The 23,129-nt window shown below is 46.1% G+C and overlaps 1 protein-coding gene across 4 annotated transcripts in view; it reads left to right on the forward strand.

Annotated features, from left to right (window-relative positions):
- The first annotated feature begins 45 nt into the window (after nucleotides 1–45).
- Nucleotides 46–23,129, forward strand: part of LOC144492792 (sodium- and chloride-dependent neutral and basic amino acid transporter B(0+)-like) — a 73,615-nt gene continuing 50,531 nt past the window's right edge. For 3 of the 4 annotated variants that reach the window (XM_078211214.1, XM_078211216.1, XM_078211219.1), the window contains exons 1-2: nucleotides 21,427–21,519; nucleotides 21,727–21,880. In XM_078211214.1, the coding sequence (XP_078067340.1) occupies nucleotides 21,460–21,519; nucleotides 21,727–21,880 (214 nt within the window). In that variant the 5' untranslated portion in view covers nucleotides 21,427–21,459. Of the gene's footprint in view, nucleotides 195–21,426; nucleotides 21,520–21,726; nucleotides 21,881–23,129 lie in introns of those variants that run through there. The other variant, XM_078211218.1, reaches the window with a different exon arrangement.

Here is a 23,129-nt window from a genome sequence, read left to right on the forward strand (position 1 = left end):
CTAACAAGGCAGGAAGTGGAAAGCACTCTCTCTGGAGGTGGAGTTACAGACAGTGACAGGATAACTCGATTGTAAACACTGCAGAATTTAAACATGAGGCTGACCTTCAGATGCTGTTACCGAAAACAGAACAGGTTCAGCAGAGGTTGAAAATTCTAAATTCAGTGTGTTGTTAACCATCAGACAACCATTTTGTGAGTTCGATTTTTTAAAAAGCTTATGATTTGGTTCTGGATGAGTAAACCAGGAGAATGATATTGTTGAATATTGCACACAGTCTAGCTTTCTGTGACTGTACGTTTCTACAATTAGAACAGACTGTTCCATTTTTAAGCAAATGTACTGGGCTGCAAATTCCGAGCTCCAGGGCAGTGTAACTGTGAGGGTACCTATAATAATCTCACTGAGGCCAGTCTTCCATCACCAGCATCCTTTATTTACAATGTGCACAAATTACCGCTTGGCGGCTGCAGTGTACAGGTCAAGCCCTGGAGTCCTTCAACTGCCAGCCTGAGTAGAGCCAGCTGGTTTTAAACCCCCTACTACTACTTCCCTGTTGGGTGATTAGGGGAGCTTGAACTTGTCATGTCTGAAGTGCATGGCCCGTTTAGGAGGATGAGTCAGGTGACTCAGGGTGTGGGCTGATCGGCTCGGAAAACCGCTCCGACGCGAGCAAGCAGTGGGGGAAGGAAACTGGCACTCAGACTTAGGTGCAGTGGTAGAACTGCCCGTTACAGTGCTGCTTGATCACTGGGGATGGCAGGGCGAATGAGGAGTCCTGTGGCCATTGAGGGACCACAATTGGCAGCCAGAAGTCAGCGCGGGAGGAACAGGCTTCGGGCTGAGTCACACTGAGGCAGAAAACCCTGCAGCCGTCAAAGTGAAATGGCGGGAAAGTTCGGGATCATCGGAGAGTTCCATGAGAAAGCCAAGGCATGGTCGGCTTACATAGAGAGATTCAGTATTTTTATTGCAGCGAGCAAGATACCAACCGACTCAAGAACAGCTTCTTCTCTACTGCTATTAGACTTTTGAATGGACTTACCTTGCATTAAGTTGATCATTCTCTACACCCCAGCTATGACTGTAACATTACATTCTGCATTCTCTCGTTTCCTTCCCTATGAATGGCATGTTTTGGCTGTATAGCGCGCAAGAAACAATACTTTTTTCACTATGTTGAGACATGTGACAATAATAAATCAAATCAAATCAAGATTGAAGATGACCTGGTTGTCCCAGTATTCTTGAGCACAGTGGGCAGTAAAACATTTGGAGCCCTAAGGAACATACTGCAGCCAGAGAAACCAGATGATAAACCATTCACAGAGTTGTGCCAGTTATTGAAGGGATACTTTGCACCACATCCACTGCAAATTGCACAGTACAGGTTTTATAAGCGGGATCAACTGGAGGGTGAAAACATTATTAAATTTGTCACGGCTCTCAAAAGCTTGGCAGAATTTAGTGATTTTGGATCTTTTCTCAGGAAGCAGTGTGGAAGTACATGGGTTACTACAGGAAGAAATTAGGCAAAGGTTGTTAATGGAGGAGCATTTAGATTTCAAAATGACTTCTGAGATCACAATATCCATGGAACGGGCTGCCACGGAAGTCTCACACTTAGGCACTAGAGTAACAGTACATAAGACGGATACATAGATGCCCCTGGAAATCAATTGAAGCCCGAGGTGGGTTGTCAGTGTGGTAAAAAGGGCCACATGGAGACCAGTAGCTGGATGAGAGGAGATCCATGTTGGAGATGCGGAAGAATAGGTCACTATGCCCACAACTGTGGAGCAACACAGCCCCCAGAAAGAGCAAAACAGAAGTAACCGGGCTCCACAACCAGGTGAAAGTGACGAGCAGCCACTGTTGAAGCAGACAAGAAATTGGGTAGGATCCACGGATGAAAAGGAAGTGACGGAGATAATGAAATTTAAACTTAATATGCTCAGTCCATGGTAATACAGAGCAGTTTTGGGCAACACTCAAACTAGAAGGGAAGATGGTGAGGAGGGATGTGGACACGGGGGCGGCAGTGTTGTTGATTCTGGAGTCCATATATAAAGAAAAAGTGAATCATCTTTCCTTGAAACCCACAAATATTGTTCTGAGAACATGTACAGATCAGGTGGTGCCTTTGAAGGGTTACCTATACACCATGGTGCAGCTGAGGGACCAGTGCGCATGTCTCCCCTTGTATGTCATAAAAGGGAGTTACCCTGCATTGTTTGGAAGAGCTTGGATAAAGCAATTGAGGCTAAATTGGGTAGTAGTAAACAGACTCACAGAAGCTCTTTTGGGCCTGGATGAGATATTGGGCAGATACCAGGAGGTGTTTAATGGAACCCTGGGGGAGATGAAAGGTGTGAAGGTGAATGTATAGTTGAAACCAGGAGCTTGTCCCAGGAACATGAAAGCCTGGCTACTATCATATGCAATCAGACCCAAAGTGAAGACTGAACTGGAGAAACTGGTAGAGTTTCTCTACTTTCTCAGAAGACTAAGGGAATTTGATATGTCCACTATGACTCTCACCAACTTTTACAGATGCACCATAGAAAGCATTCTTTCTGGTTGCATCACAGCTTGGTATGGCTTCTGCTCTATCAAAGACTGCAAGAAACTACAAAGGGTTGTGAATGAAACCCAGTCCATCACTCAAACCAACCTCCCGTCCATTGAAACTGTCTACACTTCTTGTTGCCTTGGAAAAGCAGCCAGCATAATTAAGGACCCCATGCACCTCAGACATATTCTCTTCCACCAACTTGCATCGGGAAAAAACTACAAATGTCTGAGGACACGTACCAATTTACTCAAGAACAGCTTCTTCCCTGCTGCCATCAGACGTTTGAATGGACCTACCTCGCATTAAGTTGATCTTTCTCTACACCCTAGCTATGACTGTAAAACCACATTCTGCACTCTCTTGTTTTCTTCTGTATGAACGGTGTGCTTTGTTTGTATAGTGCGCAAGAAATAATACTTTTCACTGTATCCCATTACATGTGACATCAATAAGTCAAATCAAAATCAAATCAAAGTTGGGGATTTTGGAACCAGTGGCCACAAGTGAGTGAGCCATGCCCATAGTCCCGGTCATGAAGACCGATGGATCCGTGAGACTATGGGCCTGATTTTACCAACAATTTGCACCCGTTTTCAGGCGCGAAATCGCGGTAAAGTCGGGGGTGAGGCCTTTATCGCGATCTGCACCCGCGTCCGCGCAGATCGCCACTTTACCGAGACCCACGAATTTAAATGCATGCATTTAAATTGAATTAATGAACTGCCCGCCCAACTCTATCAGCATTTCCCCCTTTACCACCGCGTTTGCCGATCCGGAACCGCGCTTTTAGGAACCTGCTGAATAAAAGTCTGAGTCGGGTGCTCCAGCCTCTGAAGAGCGCGTTCGGAGCTGCCAATGGCTCTCTGACTCAGATCAGTGGTGGGGGGGAGGAGGGAGGCGGGTCAGATGTATCTCTGGTGGGGGGGAGGGTCGATCATTGTCTGGTGGGGGGGGGGAGGGCTGATTGTTGTCTGGTGGTGGGGGGGGAGGAGGAGGAGGCGGGTCAGATGTATCTCTGGCGGGGGGGAGGGTCGATCATTGTCTGGTGGTGGGGGGGAGGGCTGATTGTTGTCTGGTGGTGGGGGGGGAGGCGGGTCAGATGTTCCTCTGGAGGGGAGGGGGAGTGAGGCCAGATCATCATCTGGGGGGGGGAGAGTGAGGCCAGATCGTCACCTGGAGGGGTGGGGGGAGTGAGCCAGATCGTTGTATGGGGGCGGGGAGTGAGGCCAGACCATTCTCTGTGGGAGGGGGAGGAAGTGAGGCCAGAGCGTTGTTTTGGGGGGGGGGGGGGGGGTGAGGGGGGGGAAGTGAGGCCAGATCGTAGTCTTGGGTGGGGGGGGGGGGTTGGGGAGGGAGTGAGGCCAGATCATTGTCTTGGGAGGGGGAGGAGGGACACAGATAAGATGTATCTCGGGGAGGGGGGGGCAGATGGATCTCTGGCGGGGGAAGGGGGGGGAACAGATGGATCTCTGGTGGGGGGGCAGGGGGGGTCCACTGCCACTCTGTGGGTGATCAGTGGGGGGGAGGGGGTCAGGGGTGGCGATCGGTCTGGGTAGTGGGGGGGTGAATAAGGGACACAGACGCACACCACTGTCCCCCTTATCCACCACCCCCCGCTACCCAGACCGATCACCACCCCTCCCCCCCTCCCACCCCCACCAGAGATCCATCTGCACCCCCCCACCCCGCCCCGAGATACACCCTCGCTCCCGCTTGTCACTCCCGGGCCGCTTGCTCTGCTTTCTGTGGCTCGGGAGCGATCCGACACGGGCGCGCTTTTTCCAATTTTTTTCTAACTGCGCATGTGCAGTTCAGAGCTCCGATCATTCCGGCAGTGCTAAGCCCCGCCCACAGCGCGAATCGGACTGGAGATGGCTGAGAGCGTATGGGGGCGCCTGAAAGCGGATTTCTAAGTCGGATCTGTACTACACCCAGATTCGGCACTTAGAATGAAAATGGTAAAATCGGGCCCTATGTGGGGACTTTGAGGTCACAATGAATCCAAACGTACGTGTAGAATAGTGTCCGTTACCATTCATTGACTGGGCTGGGAGGGAGAAATTCACTAAGATGGGTCTTTCCCTAGCGTATCTGCAAATGGGGATGGCTGAGGATTCACAATCATTGTTAACGATTGTCACCCAAAAAGGTTTAAAAGCAAATTACTGCGGATGCTGGAATCTGAAACCAAAAGAGAAAATGCTGGAAAATCTCAGCAGGTCTGGCAGCATCTGTAAGGAGAGAAAAGAACCGACGTTTCGAGTCCAGATGATCCTTTGTCAAAGCTAAAAGGCATAGAAAATGGGAGATATTTGTGCTGCAGGGGGGGGAATGAAAGATGAGTCATAGCCATAGAAACCAGGAGTAAAGACTGTTCATAGCTGTCCACAGAGAGAATAAAGGATGTGAATGGCCAAATTGCAGAGAAGCTGTAAGCTGTGATAGGTGAAGATGGAGGGGGGAGGGGGGCGGTGAATGGGACAGAGGTAGAATGCAGAAAAGGGGAAGCGGGGGGAGAAAAGGTAAGAGAAGGTGAATGAAGTGGGGGAAGGAAAGAGGGTGGGGGGGGGGGGAGAAGGAAAATGAAGACAGACCATAAAGAAATAAAAGGTAGAGAACAGTAAAAAATTAAATAAAATGGAATGAAAATAAAGGGGGCCGAGGTGGGGGTAGAGCAAATCATCTGAAGTTGTTGAATTCGATGTTGAGACCGGAAGGCTGTAAAGTGCCTAGCCGGAAGATGAGATGCTGTTCCTCCAGTTTGCAGAATGCTGACAGAGGGAGTGAAGGGAAGATGTGTTTGGTGGTGGTATCACGCTGGAGTTGGTGAAAATGGCAGAGGATCATGCTTTGCATATGGAGGCTGGAGGGGTGAAATGTGAGAACAGTTGTGGGCGGCACGGTAGCACAGTGGTTAGCACTGCTGCTTCACAGCTCCAGGGACCTGGGTTCGATTCCCGGCTTGGGTCACTGTCTGTGTGGAGTTTGCACATTCTCCTCGTGTCTGCGTGGGTTTCCTCCAGGTGCTCCGGTTTCCTCCCACAGTCCAAAGATGTGCAGGTTAGGTTGACTGGCCATGCTAAAATTGCCCCTTAGTGTCCTAAAATGCGTAGGTTAGAGGGATTAGTGGGTAAATATGTAGGGCTATGGGGTAGGGCCTGGGTGGGATTGTGGTCGGTGCAGACTCGATGGGCCAAATGGCCTCTTTCTGTACTGTAGGGTTTCTATGATTCTATGAACAAGGGAGACTCTGGACTGTTTCGCTACAAGCGACTGCCTTTGGAATTACATCAGTTACGGCCATTTTCCACAGGACAATAGACCAAATTCTAAGTGGTCTTCCAGTGGGTGCAGTGCTACTTAAATGACATATTAATCACAGTGCTACTAATGAGGAACATTTATATAAATCCGGAAGAAATGCTGAAGAGGCTGGAAATTCCCTAGCGTAGTAAATTTGTCTCTCCTAATTTGCAGACACCGTTTGCAAATTAGGAGAGACAAATGCGAATTTTTCAAAGTCTCTGTGGAGTACCTGGGTCATGTCATCGATGGTGAGAGGTTGCATAAGGCTCCGGAGAAACTAGAAGATACTAAATAAGGTGCCCAGACCGGCAAATGTGCCACAGTTGAGATCCTTGCTGGGACAGATCAATTATTATGGCAAATTTATGCCAGATCTCGCGATGGTATTGAAACCTCTGCATCGAATACTGATGAAAGGTCAGACATGGCAGTGGATATCGGAATGTGAAAAGGCCTACCAAGCGGCAAAGGAGGCATTAAAGGAGTCTGGGGTTTTGATACACTTCAACCCAAATTCACTTATTCAGCTGGCATGTGACGTGTCACCACACAGGGCGGGAGCGGTTCTCTCCCACATGATGGACAATGGGGAAGATTGACCCATTGCTTTCACGTTGCGATCACGCTCTAAGGCAAAGGGAAATAGAAAAGGAGGCACTGAGTATCATTTTTGGGCTGGCGAAGTTCCACCAATTCTTGTATGTTGGAAATTTGTCCTATTAACGGATCACAGACCAGTCACAAGAATTTTGAGCCCCTATTCGAGTATTCCATCAATGGCGACTGCGAAGTTGCAAAGGTACGCATTGATCTTGTCAAGACATTCATTTGAGATCCATTATTGCCTGTTGAATTGACTGGCCAACACAGATGAGTTATCGAGACTGCCTTTGTCAGGGAACAGGGAGGATTCTGAGGAGACAGTAAAGATAATGTATTTTTCACAAGAGAATAAAGTTCCAATTATTGCTGTGAATATTAAGCAAGCCACAAGAAAATACCTCATATTGAGTCGAGTGATAGACCTCGTCCGGAGGGGGACGACTTATCACAAGAAGGACCCAGAGTTGAGGCCCTGTTTGAACCGAGAGTAGGAAGTATCGTTTCAGGACGGCTGCTTGTTGTGGGGTATGTGGGTCGTTATCTTGACCATGTTGAAGAAGAAGGTGCTGGAGCAGCTGCACTAAGCGCACCCAGGGGTGGTACGGATGAAGGAGGTGGCCAGGAGTTACATCTGGTGGCTAAACATATTTGCTAGTATAGAAGACTAAGCAGGAGCGTGTGTAGCATGCTACCAAATTCAGAAAGCACCACCAGCGTTGACATTACATCCTTGGGAATGGCCAAAAGGACCGTGGGAATGTGTCCCCATATCGATCAGCCATGATCTTATTGAATGGCGGAGCAGGCTTGAAGGGCTAGATGGCCTACTCCTGCTCCTATTTCTTATGTTCTTATCCTGGAGTTCAGTTACTAGTGGTGTACCGCAAGGATCTGTTTTGGGGCCACTGCTGTTTGTCATTTTTATAAATGACCTGGATGAGGGCGTAGAAGGATGGGTTAGTAAATTTGCAGATGACACTAAAGTCGGTGGAGTTGTGGACAGTGCGGAAGGTTGTTTCAGGTTACAGAGGGACATAGATAAGCTGCAGAGCTGGGCTGAGAGGTGGCAAATAGAGTTCAATGCGGCAAAGTGTGAGGTGATTCACTTTGGAAGGAGTAACAGGATTACAGAGTACTGGGCTGATGGTAAGATACTTGGTAGTGTGGATGAGCAGAGAGATCCCGGTGTCCATGTGCATAGATCCCTGAAAGTTGGCACCCAGGTTGATAGGGTTGTTAAGAAGGCGTACGGAGTGTTAGCTTTTATTGGTAGAGGGATTGAGTTTCGGAGCCAGGAGTTCATGTTGCAGCTGTACAAAACTCTGGTGCGGCCGCACTTGGAGTATTGCGTACAGTTCTGGTCGCCGCATTATAGGAAGGATGTGGAAGCATTGGAAAGGGTGCAGAGGAGATTTACCAGGATGTTGCCTGGTATGGTGGGAAGGTCTTATGAGGAAAGGCTGAGGGACTTGAGGTTGTTTTCGTTAGAGAGAAGAAGGTTAAGAGGTGACTCGCCAACATTAAGGGCATTTAAATGGTCATTGGATAAACATATGGATGATATTGGAATAGTGTAGGTTAGATGGGCTTTAGATTGGTTTCACTGGTCGGCGCAACATCGAGGGCCGAAGGGCCTGTACTGCGCTGTAATGTTCTATGTTCTATGCGATGTATCCCCAACCATTGGAACGCATGTCGACCATAATTAAACGGTTTGCTATACTTGCAAAGTGCTTGTGGTAAATTGGAACAAATTCCCAACTTAATTTGCAGCATTTTAACACAACCTGGTCTCCCCCTTTTAAAACAATTGTACCTTGAGCCTTGAATAGCTACCGGTTTTATTCTCATATGAAGGTTGGCTTGTAGTTGAGGCTAAAGTATTTGCACTTGCACCCAGGATCTACCAGGCCAGTCCCATGGATGTAGGGAAGCTAAGAGGGGCAGTTCTTGGTTCTCCTGGCACGGCTTACACTGTTTAACCAAGTTAAAAATATCTGCGCCAGGGTTGGGCCATCATACGTCGCTCCTGGCCAACATTTTCATTTGCAATCCCAGGGTGGCCATCGTGTAATTCCATAAGTAATGGACATTACCCTGGGCAACACCAGAACGCCAGAGGATGATGCAACTACGCGGGAATCCCAGAGGCCACACCTGGACTATTTTGTCTTTATCTGAGGAAGAATGTTCTTGCTATCAAGGGAATGCAACAAAGATTTACCAGGTTGATTCCTAGGATGGCAGGACTATCATACGAGGAGAACCTCATAAGACAGTCCCTCATTCCAGAACCCTGGAAAGTCGGTTAGGATTATATTCATTGGCGTTTGGAAGAGTGAGAGGGGATCTCACAGAAACTTGAAAAGGATTTGACAGGGTAGATTCAGAAGGAATGTTCCTGAAAGGGTTAATAATCACGCAAATTGAAAAATCACATAAACTGAGAGTATAATCAAAAGACAATACCCATAGAGAAACCAATTTCAAAACAATTGGGACACAATTAAACACATCAGTACCTGCCAAAAAAACAAACGAGTGGTGAGCAAAATTATAGAGAAAGAGTAAATAATTTGGATGGGAAAGCCACGGTCAAGGGCTAGAGAAGAGAAAGAAATGATCGAGAATAATAGACAACAGTGAGGGAATCTCCAGACAGTGAAGGAGTGTGGAGGAAAGAAGGGAAAGTGATCACCCCAAGAAGAATTAGAAGACAGTTACTGGGGATTTACCAAGGGACGCAACGTACCGGATGGAACGATACGTTAGATATAATGGGCCAGTGCTGGTGGTGGAGGGGAATGGGAAGATAAGCAGCGCAATTTTGCCAGCAATGTATTGCGTGTGCCCAGTACAACCCTGGATAGGCAATCAAAATAAAACTACATCACCAGCCTCATCCCAGAGGACCTTGGGAACAGATACAAATTGATTTTATAAGTCCATTATGCCCAATAAAAGGAAAGCAAAATTGTCTGGTAATTATGGATCAATTTACTAGGTGGGTGGAAGCATTCCACACTATAGATTGCTCCACATTAACAGTAGTCAGAATATTAGCAGAAGAAATTATACCAAGGTGATGGGTTTCAATTCAAACGGATTCAGATCAGGGTACCCATTTTACAGGCAGAATTATTAAGGAGATGTGTAAGCAAATGGGAATTAAATAAGTTGTGGGATGTTTGAGCGAATGAACGTGACTCTTAAAATGTCCATAGAAAAAGCAAGAAACTGGGAAGGATGGTCCTGCCAGGTATCCTGATGCGTTTATGAGCCTCTCCGAGTCAGAATATCGGATTCACTTCCTTTGGGTTATGAGTTATGCAACTACCTGAGGGAATCATAGAGGGAGGGAGCCAATGCAGGGCCACTTTGAGGCAGAATCCGAGGGTATGTGAGAGAATTCAGTAAACAACTACATTTGATTAAGAAGAAAGTTACAGACTGTCAGGCAATGTGGGATTTGGAAAGGGATCAGCCAATTGAAAACGCAAGAGTACCACAAGTGGGGAACAGGGTGATGGTAAAGATGGGACCGGACTGCAGCAGTTTCCAAATGTATGAGGACCCTAACAAACCTGATGATCACCTATCTGGTGGGGACGAACATTGATGCTTTCACAGCTTCCCATTTCCTCTGAAGACTGTTGTGGAATTGTGGAATACACCGATGGTAAATGTGGAAGGCAACACTCTCCTCACCCCAGACGGTACATTCAGCTATCCACCCGAGGAACAGGAGTGGATAAAGAAACTCAACATCTGGATATCGGATCAAGCGACCCCCATCAGCCATCCAGCAAGTAATTGTGCCATCATGGGGAGGAACTGAGACAGATGTAAAGTTTTTGTGCCACTAGAAAGGCCAGGCATGTCAATCTGAATTGCTGATCTAGATTGCGGGTAGTCTGAGAAAGGATAGGTCAGTCGGATGGGAACCTGATACTATTGCCTCCCCATAGGGTGGCAATTTGAGGGGGAAGTAAAAGGGGCAGCTTGCTCATTGGGGTGACACGGTGGCACAGTGGTTAGCACTGCTGCCTCACAGCACCAGGGAACCGGGTTTGATTACTGGCTTGGGTGACTGTGCGGAGTCTGCACGTTCTCCTCGTGTCTGCATGGGTTTCCTCCGGGTGCTTCGGTTTCCTCCCACAGTCCGAAAGATGTGTTTGTTACGTGCATTGGCCATGCTAAATTCTCCCTCAGTGTATCCGAATAGGCACCGGAGTGTGGCGACTAGGGGATTTTCACAGTAATTTCATTGCAATGTTAATGTGACACTTATGATAAATAAGCTTTAAACTTCAAAAACTTTTAACTTTATAACACCCTTTGAGATGCGACTAAGAGATGAAAAATACTCAGAGGGCAATTTGGGTATTAAAGGGATATAATATGATTCAAATACTGGGTTTGTGGAAATACTTATTCAATGTCACGGAACCTGGCTTTGAGATCCAACAGTATTGTAAAGAACTATGTAAACATGTAATACATAAGACTTGATTATAGAAACAAGTAGATGTTACCAGCTTAATATCTATGGAAATCAAAAATCTACCCAATGTCCAAACATCCTAGAGTCTTCCCCAGATCGGTTAGTTCGGATTGGGAAGGCTAAAGGTTTACCATATGATGTGACAATGGTGTCTCTAGGGGTAACCTACAATGTTTCGGGTTTATTCACAACATTATATTCAACATACCACAATCATCCTAATGCCATTAAATGGACAGAAGTCCAACTGCAGAGAATCATTGATGATTATATTTACAGAAATTTTCCTGAATCATGGATACGAGATAATAGTATAGTGGGTGATATCGGGGGATCATTTGGGAGTACAAACTCGGTAGTTAATTCAGTACAACTGTCTGAATTGAATGGCTATTCCTCCTGGGCTGCCAAGGAAGTTGGAAAGGGACTACAGTATAGAGCCAACAAAACCAAGTATGCACTCACCACCATAGACCGAGAGGGCGAGGGATTCCTAAAAATATTTAATCTCGTAACTGAAGGGATAATTAAGACCACTAAAGCACAACTCAAAGGGTGGGCATGTGATTATCCTGCCAGAGAACTGATAGATGAGGTTAGGCCTGACATTAAAGATTTGAGATTTGGAACCATTCCCTGACATTTATTTACCCCCTGTACAAATTAAACTTCCTTAACATTCACTGAGACATGAATTAGTGGCCACTTGACCGGGAGGAGATCTAGTGAATGGGATTGGGTTCACCGAACCGGGTCTAAAGGATACGTGACCCACAAAGAGCACTTGGCATATTTGAGCACAACAGAATGCTGTTCAGAATCAGAGTATTGTGCACTTGTGGACCCTCGAGCCTCGAGGGAACACCAGCATAATAATGGTTGATATCTTACCATTGAAGAACAAAGAACAGTACAGCACAGGAAACAGGCCCTTCGGCCCTCCAAGCCTGTGCCGCTCCTTGGTCCAACTAGACCAATCGTTTGTATCCCTCGATTCCCAGGCTGCTCATTTGACGATCCAGGTAAGTCTTAGACGATGTCAGCGTGCCTGCCTCTACCACCCTACTCTCTCTAACGCCTCCACGTCCTTCTGGTAGTGTGGTGACCAGAACTGGACGCAGTACTCCAAATGTGGCCTAACCAGCGTTTTATACAGCTGCATCATCAGACTCCAGCTTTTATACTCTATACCCCGTCCTATAAAGGCAAGCATACCATATGCCTTCTTCACCACCTTCTCCACCTGTGTTGCCACCTTCAAGGATTTGTGGACTTGCACACCTAGGTCCCTCTGTGTTTCTATACTCCTGATGACTGCCATTTATTGTATAACTCCTCCCTACATTATTTCTTCCAAAATGCATCACTTCGCATTTATCCGGATTAAACTCCATCTGCCACCTCTCCGCCCAATTTTCCAGCATATTTATATCCTGCTGTATTGCCCGACAATGCTCTTCACTATCCGCAAGTCCAGCCATCTTCGTGTCATCCGCAAACTTGCTGATTACACCAGTTACACCTTCTTCCAAATCATTTATATGTATCACAAATAGCAGAGGTCCCAGTACAGAGCCCTGCGGAACACCACTGGTCACAGACCTCCAGCCGGAAAAAGACCCTTCGACCACTACCCTCTGTCTCCTATGGCCAAGCCAGTTCTCCACCCATCTAGCCACTTCTCCTTGTATCCCATGAGCCTTAACCTTCTTAACCAACCTGCCATGTGGGACTTTGTCAAATGCCTTACTGAAATCCATATAGACGACATCCACGGCCCTTCCTTCATCAACCGTTTTTGTCACTTCCTCAAGGAGGCATTTAAAGCAGTGCAGGTGGGCCCCACACAGTGGTGTATAATCATCCTGGAGACAGAGACAATCTCTGGGGGTTAACTTTGTGAAAGCAACACCAGTTTTGTCTGCATGTGACAGACTCATTGACAGTGGGGGAGTTCCACTTGCTGGGAAAAACATCGGGAAACCTTTTTGGTACTTGGTGGGACTCATTGTACACTGACGAGACTCTGGAGAAAGTGGTCCGGTAGGCCATGTGAGAAGCTATGGAAATCATCCATGAATATGTTAGCCGCTCCAAAGATCAGACCTATAAGGGACATAAACAGGTGAATCCAGCCACCTAGATTGAATCGATCAGGAACACACAATTGGTGGGAAATATTTGTTCCGGGAACAGCAAGGAACCACCTAAGATAGTCAGGATGGGGATGACCATAAAGACATAATGTTCTCATCGCTCCCTTTATAAAAGAAGAGGAAAAGTTAGAAACTGAAATCTATAGCAGAATAGTTTAGGATACCTCTCAACATCTGGACGACAGGCCACCCGAAGGATTCGGAGACCTATTCTCAACAGTGTATTGGCCTTTTGGGTGGTCACTTACTGCATAGAAACCTTTCCTCTCTGCTATAGACTCAGCTCTGCCCATTAATCATGTGTAATAAGAAATTATCCTCAAAAATCAGAGTTGCATTCCGTCTATACATACTAACTGCCCGTAGCATAAAGCTGAATTTTAAACATATATCGATATCAATTGCACGACTATCATCACACTATGCAATAGGCTTTTCCGTTCCATCTCTCCAGTGATGTTCCAGTAGGGCGACACGGTGACACAGTGGTAGCATTGCTGCCTCACAGTTCCAGGCACCCGGGTTCAATTCCGGCCTTGGGTGACTGTGTGGAGTTTGCACATTCTCGCCATGTCTGCGTAGATTTCCTCTGGTTGCTCCAGTTTCCTCCCACAGTCCAAAGATGTGTGGGTTAGGTTGATTGGCCATGCTAAATTGTCCGTTAGTGTCAGGGGGACTTGCAGGGTAAATATTTGGGATTCTGGGATAGGGCCTCGGTGGGATTGTTTTCGGTGCAGGCTTAATGAGCCAAATGGCCTCCTTCTGCACTGTAGGGATCCTATGATACTGCCCCAACCCCATAAGGGGAGGCATCACATGTTAGGATAAGGTCCTTTTTGGGGTCAAAATGGGCCAAAAGATTAAAGGGCAAAGGTTTCTGTTTAATGTTGTTGAAAGCCTCCAGCTGCGGTGCCCTCCAAGACAATCTTTGATGTTTCTGTAATAGAGTATGCAAGGGGGGCAATTAAGGAAACCAAATTTGGAATAAATTCCTGTAATAATCCACTAACCCCCAGGAAGGATTTCAATTCCATGGGATTCCTTGAAGTTGGTGCCTCCTTAATGGCCCTCACCTTGTTCTGTCCCAGATGAAGGCCCTTGCTATCCACGCAATATCCAAATTAGGTCATGGCACTTGCTTGGAAGACTTACTCTGACCTCCAACAATTGCTGTAAGACATCTTCCAAGTTTGTTAGGTATTCGCGTTCCAAAGTTCAGTGACCAAGTCATTGTCCAGGTACATCGCGACCTGGAGTATGTTCTCCATGACTCATTGAAAAATGGTGCATGCAGACGAAACCGTGAAGGGCTGGTGAATCTACTCACATCAGCCTTTTTGCATATTAATTGTCATATACTTCCGGGAAAGCTCATCTAATTCAAGTTGAAGATACGCAAGGCTCATGTCCAACCTCAAAAATGTTTGGCCACCAGTTAATCTGGCATACAGGTCTTTGATCGGAGCATGGGGTACCTGTCAAGTTTAGAAACCATATTCACAGTTAGCTTATAGTGTCCATAAAGTCAGATTGACTTTTCCGGCGTAAGGACAGGAACAACAGGTGCAGCCCACTTTGCGATCTGTATGGGTCTTATTATGTCCAGGTATTCCAGTTCCAACTCTACATTTTCAAAGAGCGAGTAAAGACCTGGTCTCACTCTAAAATACTTAGGCATTGCATCAGGGTCGACTTAGATCTTAGCTTTGCTCCCCTTATTTTTCCAAGTCCCTCCTGGAAAACTTTGGATTATTTATTGTATAGTCCCTCAATGGCCAGCCTGAAGATCTCCAGCCAGTTCACTCCGATGTGTTGCAGCCAATCTCTCCCAATGAGGCTATGTCCTTGTCCCCATACAATGAATAGTAGAAGCCGCGCCGACTGCTGCCTGTTAGTCACTAGGATCGCAGTGGTGCCATTCATCTGCAATGGTTCCCCTGTGCAGGTGGCCTGCCTGGCCTTTCTGTTTTCTAAGTTCAGGAGCTGAACATCAGCCCGGAAGCAATTATAAGTCTGCTTCTCAATAACAGAAACTGCAGCCCCAATATCCACTTCCATTTTTAATGGGTGGCCATTCACTAACAAGTCCACCATTATGGGAGCAGCATTTGTCATGGAGATGCGATTTAATTGCATTGTCCCTTTTCCTGGCAATGGATATACCTGCAGGATATGATTTGGTACTGGCCTTGGCCTCATTTCAAAACATAATGCATTTTGATTATCCCATTCTTGTTGCCCATGTAATAATTTTTGCTAGGTCAGTCTTCCATCACCAATACCCTTTATTTGCAATGTGCATTAGGTACCACTTTGCCAGCTGCAGTTACAGATCAGCCCCTGAATATTTTGACTGCCGGCCTGAGTGGAGCCAACTGGCTTTAAGCCACTGCTGTTCCTTCCCTATTGGGTGCGCCTCTGTTCACTTAATAGGGGAGCTCGTATACCACAAGGCCATTGGGGAGATCTATTGACAATCGCCCATGACCATCATAATAGCACTCTAAAGATGCATTGAGGAATCCCACACACAGGTTCCCAGCTAAGGATTGAATGCCAATTCCTGGGAAGAGCAAATTTACAATGGGAAATTGACCTGCACTGCGAAACATCTGAAAATGTGACTTAAATCTCAAACCTCGAATCGGTTTGACTAGATTCCATCAATAGTTGTCCAGAAAAAACTAGAAGAATTAAAATGACTTCTAGCTTCTGGGTAACTATTGTGCTGACTCACACCAATCCCTTATGGGACACCCCATGCCCCTAAACCCCCAGGGGACTCCACCCACCCCCCCAACTAAACCCCATGGTACTCCCCCACCCCCCAATACCTCCCCCTCCCCAGCAGGGACACACCACCACCATTGGATTGCCCCCCCATGGAACTCTCCCCTCCCCAATGGTATTCCCTGAATCCCAAGAAACGTCAAGTTTAAAGTGAAAACTAGAAGTGGGCAGCAAAGGAGTCTGGGAAGGGTTTTTATTTTAACTTTAAAAGTCAGTTACCTGGGTGGTTCCCCCTCAGTAGTAGTTTTTTTTTTTTTTCTTTCTCTCGGGCCCCTAGCCCTATAAATTGGTGCAGAGGAGATACCCGATCCTCTACACTGGTAGAGGATCCCACCCTTCCATCCTCCTCTAACCTAATTATAAGTGTGGGGAAGTTTTTTGTTTTCTTTTTTTCTTGCTGGTAATGGCTTCAGGGATGGCAGTTCAGGCAGTATGCTGCATCTCCTGTGGGATGTATGTGGTGAGGAAATCCAGTAGTGTTTCAGGAGATTTTAGTTGTAAGAAGTGCATTAGATTGCAGCTTCTGGAGGAGCGTGTAAAGGAGCTGGAGGGGGAGGTAGAGGAACTCCGCATAATTCGGGAGGCGGAGGTGGAAGTTGATAGGAGTTATAGAGAAATAGTAACTCCTAGAAATGAGGCTTGGGTCAATGCCAGGAGGAGGGGTAAGAAGCAATCGGGAAGACAATCCCCTGGGGCGGTTCCCCTCCATAATAGGTTTTCGGTGCTGGAGGCTACAGTTGAGGAGGAATCAACTGAGCATAGAGAGCAGATCTCTGGGGGTGAGCCGAGTGAGAAAGCTCAGGTGGTTAGGGGCTGTAAAAGACTGGTCCTTGTGATTGGGGACTCCACAATTAAGGGGACAGATAGGAGGGTCGGAACTAAAGGTAGGGACTCAGGGTTGGTGTGTTGCCTACCAGGGGCTGGGGTCCGGGATGTGTCTGACAGGGTATTCAGGACTCTTAGGGGGGAGGGAGATAAACCACAAGTTATTGTACATGTGGGGACACACGACATAGGGAGGATAGGGGAAGGGGATATTAGGCAGGGATTTATGGAGTTGGGGTGGAAACTAAAGGCCAAGACTGACAGAGTGGTTATCTCTGGAATCTTGCCTGTACCACGGGATAGTTTAGAGAGGAATAGGGAGAGGGAAGGTTTGAATTCATGGCTGAGGGGATGGTGCAGGAGGGAGGGGTTCAGGTACTTAAGCAATTGGGGCTCGTACTGGGGAAGGTGTGACCTCTATGAGAAGGATGGTCTACACCTTAATCAGAAGGGGACCAATATCCTGGGGGGTAAATTTGCTAAGGCCATGCAGGGAGGTTTAAACTGATTCGGGGGGGGGGAGGGATCCTGAGTAGTGGGGCTGAAAGTGAGGGATGCATGGATGGGGACTGCAATGCACGGCATTGCAGAGGTGGGGTGGAGCAGGGTTTGAAATGTGTATACTTCAATGCCAGGAGTATTCGCAATAAAGTGGGTGAACTTGCAGCGTGGATCAGTACCTGGGACTTCGATGTTGTGGCTATTTCAGAGACATGGATAGAGCAGGGGCAGGAATGGATGCTGCAGGTCCCGGGGTTCAAATGTTTTAGTCGAAGTAGGGAAGGAGGTAGAAGAGGGGGAGGGGTAGCATTATTGGTCAGAGATTGTATCACAGTGTCAGAGAGGAGGTTTGATGAGGACTTATCTGTTGAGGTAGTATGGGCGGAGATTAGAAATAGGAGAGGAGAGGTCACCCTGTTGGGAGTCTTTTATAGACCTCCTAAAAGTTCTAGAGAGGTTGAGGAAAGGATTGCGGAGTCAATCCTGCTTAGGAGTGAAAGTAATAGGGCAATTGTTATGGGGGATTTTAACTTGACTAATATTGACTGGAATTGTTATAGCTCTAGCTCGTTAGAGGGGTCAGTTTTTGTTCAAAGCGTGCAGGAAGGTTTTTTGACTCAGTATGTTGACAGGCCAACTAGAGGTGAGGCTATATTGGATCTGGTGCTGGGAAATGAGCCAGACCAGGTGCTAGACTTGGAAGTTGGTGTGCATTTTGGTGATAGTGACCACAATTCGGTTACGTTCACCTTAGTGATGGAAAGGGATAGGCATGAACCTCGGGCCAGTGGTTTTAGCTGGGGGAAGGGTAATTATGAGGCTATTAGGAGAGAATTAGGAAACATAGGTTGGACTAGGAGATTACAGGGACTGGGAACGTCCGACATGTGGAGTTTTTTCAAGGAGCAGCTACTCCGAGTCTGTGATAGGTATGTCCCTGTCAGGCAAGGAGGAATTGGTAGGGCTAGGGAACCGTGGTGCACCAAAAAAGTTTCGTTGTTGGTTAAAAAGAAAAAGGAGGCTTATGTTCGGATGAGACGTGAGCACTCGGGTAGTGCACTAGAAAGCTTTAGATTGGCTAAGAGGGAGTTGAAGAGCGAGCTTAGAAGGGCTAAAAGGGGACATGAGAAGACTTTGGCGGATAGGGTTAAAGAGAATCCTAAGGCGTTCTATAGGTATGTCAAGAACAGAAGGTTGGTTAGGGCAAGTTTAGGGCCAGTTATAGATGGCAGAGGGAAGTTATGTGTGGAACCGGAGGAGATTGGTGAAGCATTGAACCAATATTTCTCTTCGGTGTTCACGCAAGGGGACATGAATATAGCTGAGGAGGACACTGGGTTGCAAGGGAGTAGAATAGACAGTATTACAGTTGATAAGGAGGATGTGCAGGATATTCTGGAGGGTCTGAAAATAGATAAATCCCCTGGTCCGGATGGGATTTATCCAAGGATTCTCTGGGAGGCAAGAGAAGTGATTGCAGAGCCTCTGGCTCTGATCTTCAGGTCGTCGTTGGCCTCTGGTATAGTACCAGAAGATTGGAGGTTAGCGAATGTTGTCCCATTGTTTAAGAAGGGGAACAGAGACTTCCCCGGGAATTATAGACCGGTGAGTCTCACTTCTGTTGTCGGCAAGATGTTGGAAAAAATTATAAGGGATAGGATTTATAGTTATTTGGAGAGTAATGAATTGATAGGTGATAGTCAGCATGGTTTTGTGGCAGGTAGGTCGTGCCTTACTAACCTTATTGAGTTTTTTGAGAAAGTGACCAAGGAGGTGGATGGGGGCAAGGCAGTGGACGTGGTATATATGGATTTTAGTAAGGCGTTTGATAAGGTTCACCATGGTAGGCTTCTGCAGAAAATGCAGATGTATGGGATTGGGGGTGATCTAGGAAATTGGATCAGGAATTGGCTAGCGGATAGGAAACAGAGGGTGGTGGTTGATAGTAAATATTCATCATGGAGTGCGGTTACAAGTGGTGTACCTCAGGGATCTGTTTTGGGGCCACTGCTGTTTGTAATATTTATTAATGATCTGGATGAGGGTATAGTTGGGTGGATTAGCAAATTTGCTGATGACACCAAAGTCGGTGGTGTGGTAGACAGTGAGGAAGGGTGTCGTAGTTTGCAGGAAGACTTAGACAGGTTGCAAAGTTGGGCCGAGAGGTGGCGGATGGAGTTTAATGCGGAGAAGTGTGAGGTAATTCACTTTGGTAGGAATAACAGATGTGTTGAGTATAGGGCTAACGGGAGGACTTTGAATAGTGTGGAGGAGCAGAGGGATCTAGGTGTATGTGTGCATAGATCCCTGAAAGTTGGGAATCAAGTAGATAAGGTTGTTAAGAAGGCATATGGTGTCTTGGCGTTTATTGGTAGGGGGATTGAATTTAGGAGTCGTAGCGTTATGTTGCAACTGTACACAACTCTGGTGCGGCCGCACTTGGAGTACTGTGTGCAGTTCTGGTCCCCACATTACAGGAAGGATGTGGAGGCTTTGGAGAGGGTGCAGAGGAGGTTTACCAGGATGTTGCCTGGTATGGAGGGGAGATCCTATGAGGAGAGGCTGAGGGATTTGGGATTGTTTTCGCTGGAAAGGCGGTGGCTAAGAGGTGATCTTATTGAAACATATAAGATGATTAGAGGTTTAGATAGGGTGGATAGTGATAGCCTTTTTCCTCTGATGGAGAAATCCAGCACGAGGGGGCATGGCTTTAAATTGAGGGGGGGTAGTTATAGAACCGATGTCAGGGGTAGGTTCTTTACCCAGAGGGTGGTGAGGGATTGGAATGCCCTGCCAGCATCAGTAGTAAATGCGCCTAGTTTGGGGGCGTTTAAGAGATCCGTAGATAGGTTCATGGACGAAAAGAAATTGGTTTAGGTTGGAGGGTCACAGTTTTTTTTTTTAACTGGTCGGTGCAACATCGTGGGCCGAAGGGCCTGTTCTGCGCTGTAATGTTCTATGTTCTATGTTCTATGTACTGTGCCATCAGAACTCTTCCCCCATCAAGGCCCGACTTCAAGCCTTTAATCACCTCCTCCTACCTCTGGCCTAACCCAACTCCTGACTCTCACTTCCACCCCAACGTTCCACCTGATCCCACCCTCCTGCGTGGCCTGACCTACCACCTTCCCAACTGAGACCCGACCCAACCCATCCCCTCAGCCTGATCTACCCCCAAGGCCCAGCCTAACTCCCCTGCCCCACCTCAAAGACCCAACCAACCCAACCCAACCTGGTCCAGTACGATCCCGGCATCCTGAGTCCCAGTCCAAATCTCAAACACTCCGCCCCACTCCCCCCTGAGGTTTTTAGGCCCAACTACAAAGATGTTTATTAGCAGAAAAAAAACACTCCTAACGCCCAATATAAGAGCTTCAAACATGTGTAATGATGCTGCACAACACTCAAAACCATGACTTACGAATTAAAGTAAGTTACTAATTTACGAATTAAAGTAAGTTACTAATCTGCATGAAAAACCACAGGCAAAACCCCACACGTTTCTGCCTAACCCTCAACTCAAACCCCCTCATGGTTTAGTTTCTACCATAACCTATCTTGGAACTTCAGCCCAAATATCCCTCAGATCTGGCTGATGTTTACAACTCCCCACACAGTTGGTCCTTCCAGTGCAAACTGTAGGTCTGTGAATCAGGTTGAACCTCTTCTTGGTGATTCAGTACAAGACTCAACTGTCTTAGCCTTTTTATTACAAAACATTATCAAAAATATCAAAGCATATTTTCTGAAGACATCCTGTTTGGATGGTCAGTGCTTAGCACCTTTTAATCTCTTTAACCTGGTTTCTGCCTTGGTCCAGACAAACCATTCATCGCGATGTTGTTTCCATAACTGAAACAATGGATCCATTCAGGTGTGATGTCTTAGTGTCTTGACACAGTACTGACATGTTTTGAAGATTAACCCCTTACAGTACAGTTGAGGCTTAGCCTGTTTGTTTGCAGTGTTTTTTGTGTCCATGAAGCTTTTGGGGTTTTGTATTTAATAAAAGCACAGTTGGAGGGGATTCCCTTCCTACATCTGCTACACCTGTAAATGGTTTGATAGACTCACATATGACATTGGAAGAGTCATTGCCTAATGTGGAAATTATTAACCAAAAACCAATGTAGCTGAGCTGTACAAAGTTCATAGATACCCAAAATTCCAACCCTCAAACAAGTGACGGAATTGGCATAATGGTCAAGAGAGAATTTGTTCTATCTGGTTTCTCACAGAATGGCCATTCAGAGGACACAGTAAGTATCAAAATGTGACAATAAACTTGTGTAAAACTCAGAGGTGCTGATGATTTGGGGAGATTGGTTGTTATGAATTGCAGAGTCTGTCTGTTTGGTTCAAGGACTGCTGCTAAGTGGAGAACAACACAGTGTTTCTGTAGTGGGTGAAAACTGTACTTTCTGTTTGAGTTCCAGATTGAGAAAGTCTTTCATCTTTTGCCCCAGGCTGTCACCAATGAACATGACGGTGAGAGTGACGAGAATGTGGAGCGAGGCAACTGGTCCTCGAAGACTGACTACTTGCTCTCAGTGATCGGCTGTGCTGTGGGTCTGGGCAACGTCTGGAGATTCCCCTACCTGGCTTACAAAAATGGAGGAGGTACTGTAGTGAAGTGTACTGTACTGTAGGAGAGAGAAAGACAGAAATAAATTCATGGATTTCTAAAGAATATTCAGTATTAAAAAATCCAAAGTTGAACATTACCAGAATAGGGAACAATGACTTGAATACCACAAATTTAATCTGTTATATATTTATCAAATATTATTTATTCAGATGTGAATCATGTGACAAGGTGATATTTATTTCCCTTTCCTGAAGGCAGTAAGAGATAATCGTGTTGTGAGACTGAAGATGTGTAGGTCAGATTAGTTGTGGGTAGCAATGACATTTTCAGCTGTGGATATTAGCGAATCAGTTGGCACTCTGTTACCAGATATTGCTTTTGAATTTCCTATAAAGTAATATAGATGTGGTTGTTTGTTGGGCAGGGTGTAATGAGGCAGTGATGATGGGAATTTGGATTCATTCCCTTAGCCTGTTGTTACCGTTCCATTTTATCCTGTAAAAGGGGCAGGTGCAGGAATCACTGGGTCTGTACTTGCAGCAGCAATTTCACTGGGGGCAAAGCGTGTGGAAAACTGATGAGATTGGGCCCCACCCGAAATAAATTCCATTAAAGATCCAAAATGAACCTTAAGGTTTGATCTACAATAGTGAAGAAATTCAGGATTGGGGGATTATTTGATGTTATAGTCATTAATACAGGATGAGTATCCTTTATGCGTAAATCCGAAATCCGAACACAACCAAAAATCCCACTGTTTTTGAACCTCATTAACCTTTATTATTGGAAGTGTCTTTGTTGGTCTGCCTTGTTAACGTTGTGATTTTGATTGTGAACATGTCAAGAAGGAACATATTGCAGGTATCCAGTATTTATTACTCTGTGAGACATCTTACTTTTCCACTCATTTTATTAACTTTGGACTATAGCTAGCCTAGGCTTAGACTATTGTAATGTAAGTTTATTTGCCGTCTCCGTAAACCCGAAATCTAAATGTAATTGGCTCCAAAGATTTTAGATAGAGGATACTTGACCGGTAATATATTTTATCTAATGTATGTATATACCCACACTTTCAAAAGGAATAAATCGATCCTCCAGCTCCTGGAAGAAATTCAATATCAAATGTTTCTGCTGGGATCACAAATTATGTTTTAATTTCCAGCAATAAAAGCCTCAATGAATTCCCTGGAAGCTGTACTGTGCTGAAACAGAGCATTTACTCTGTTTTTGTTTGTATTCAGATGCTGAATAAACATGCAACCTGCAGTCATACTCACA

This window comes from Mustelus asterias, chromosome 4 (genome assembly GCF_964213995.1).
Source record: "Mustelus asterias chromosome 4, sMusAst1.hap1.1, whole genome shotgun sequence".
Taxonomy (NCBI): domain Eukaryota; kingdom Metazoa; phylum Chordata; class Chondrichthyes; order Carcharhiniformes; family Triakidae; genus Mustelus; species Mustelus asterias.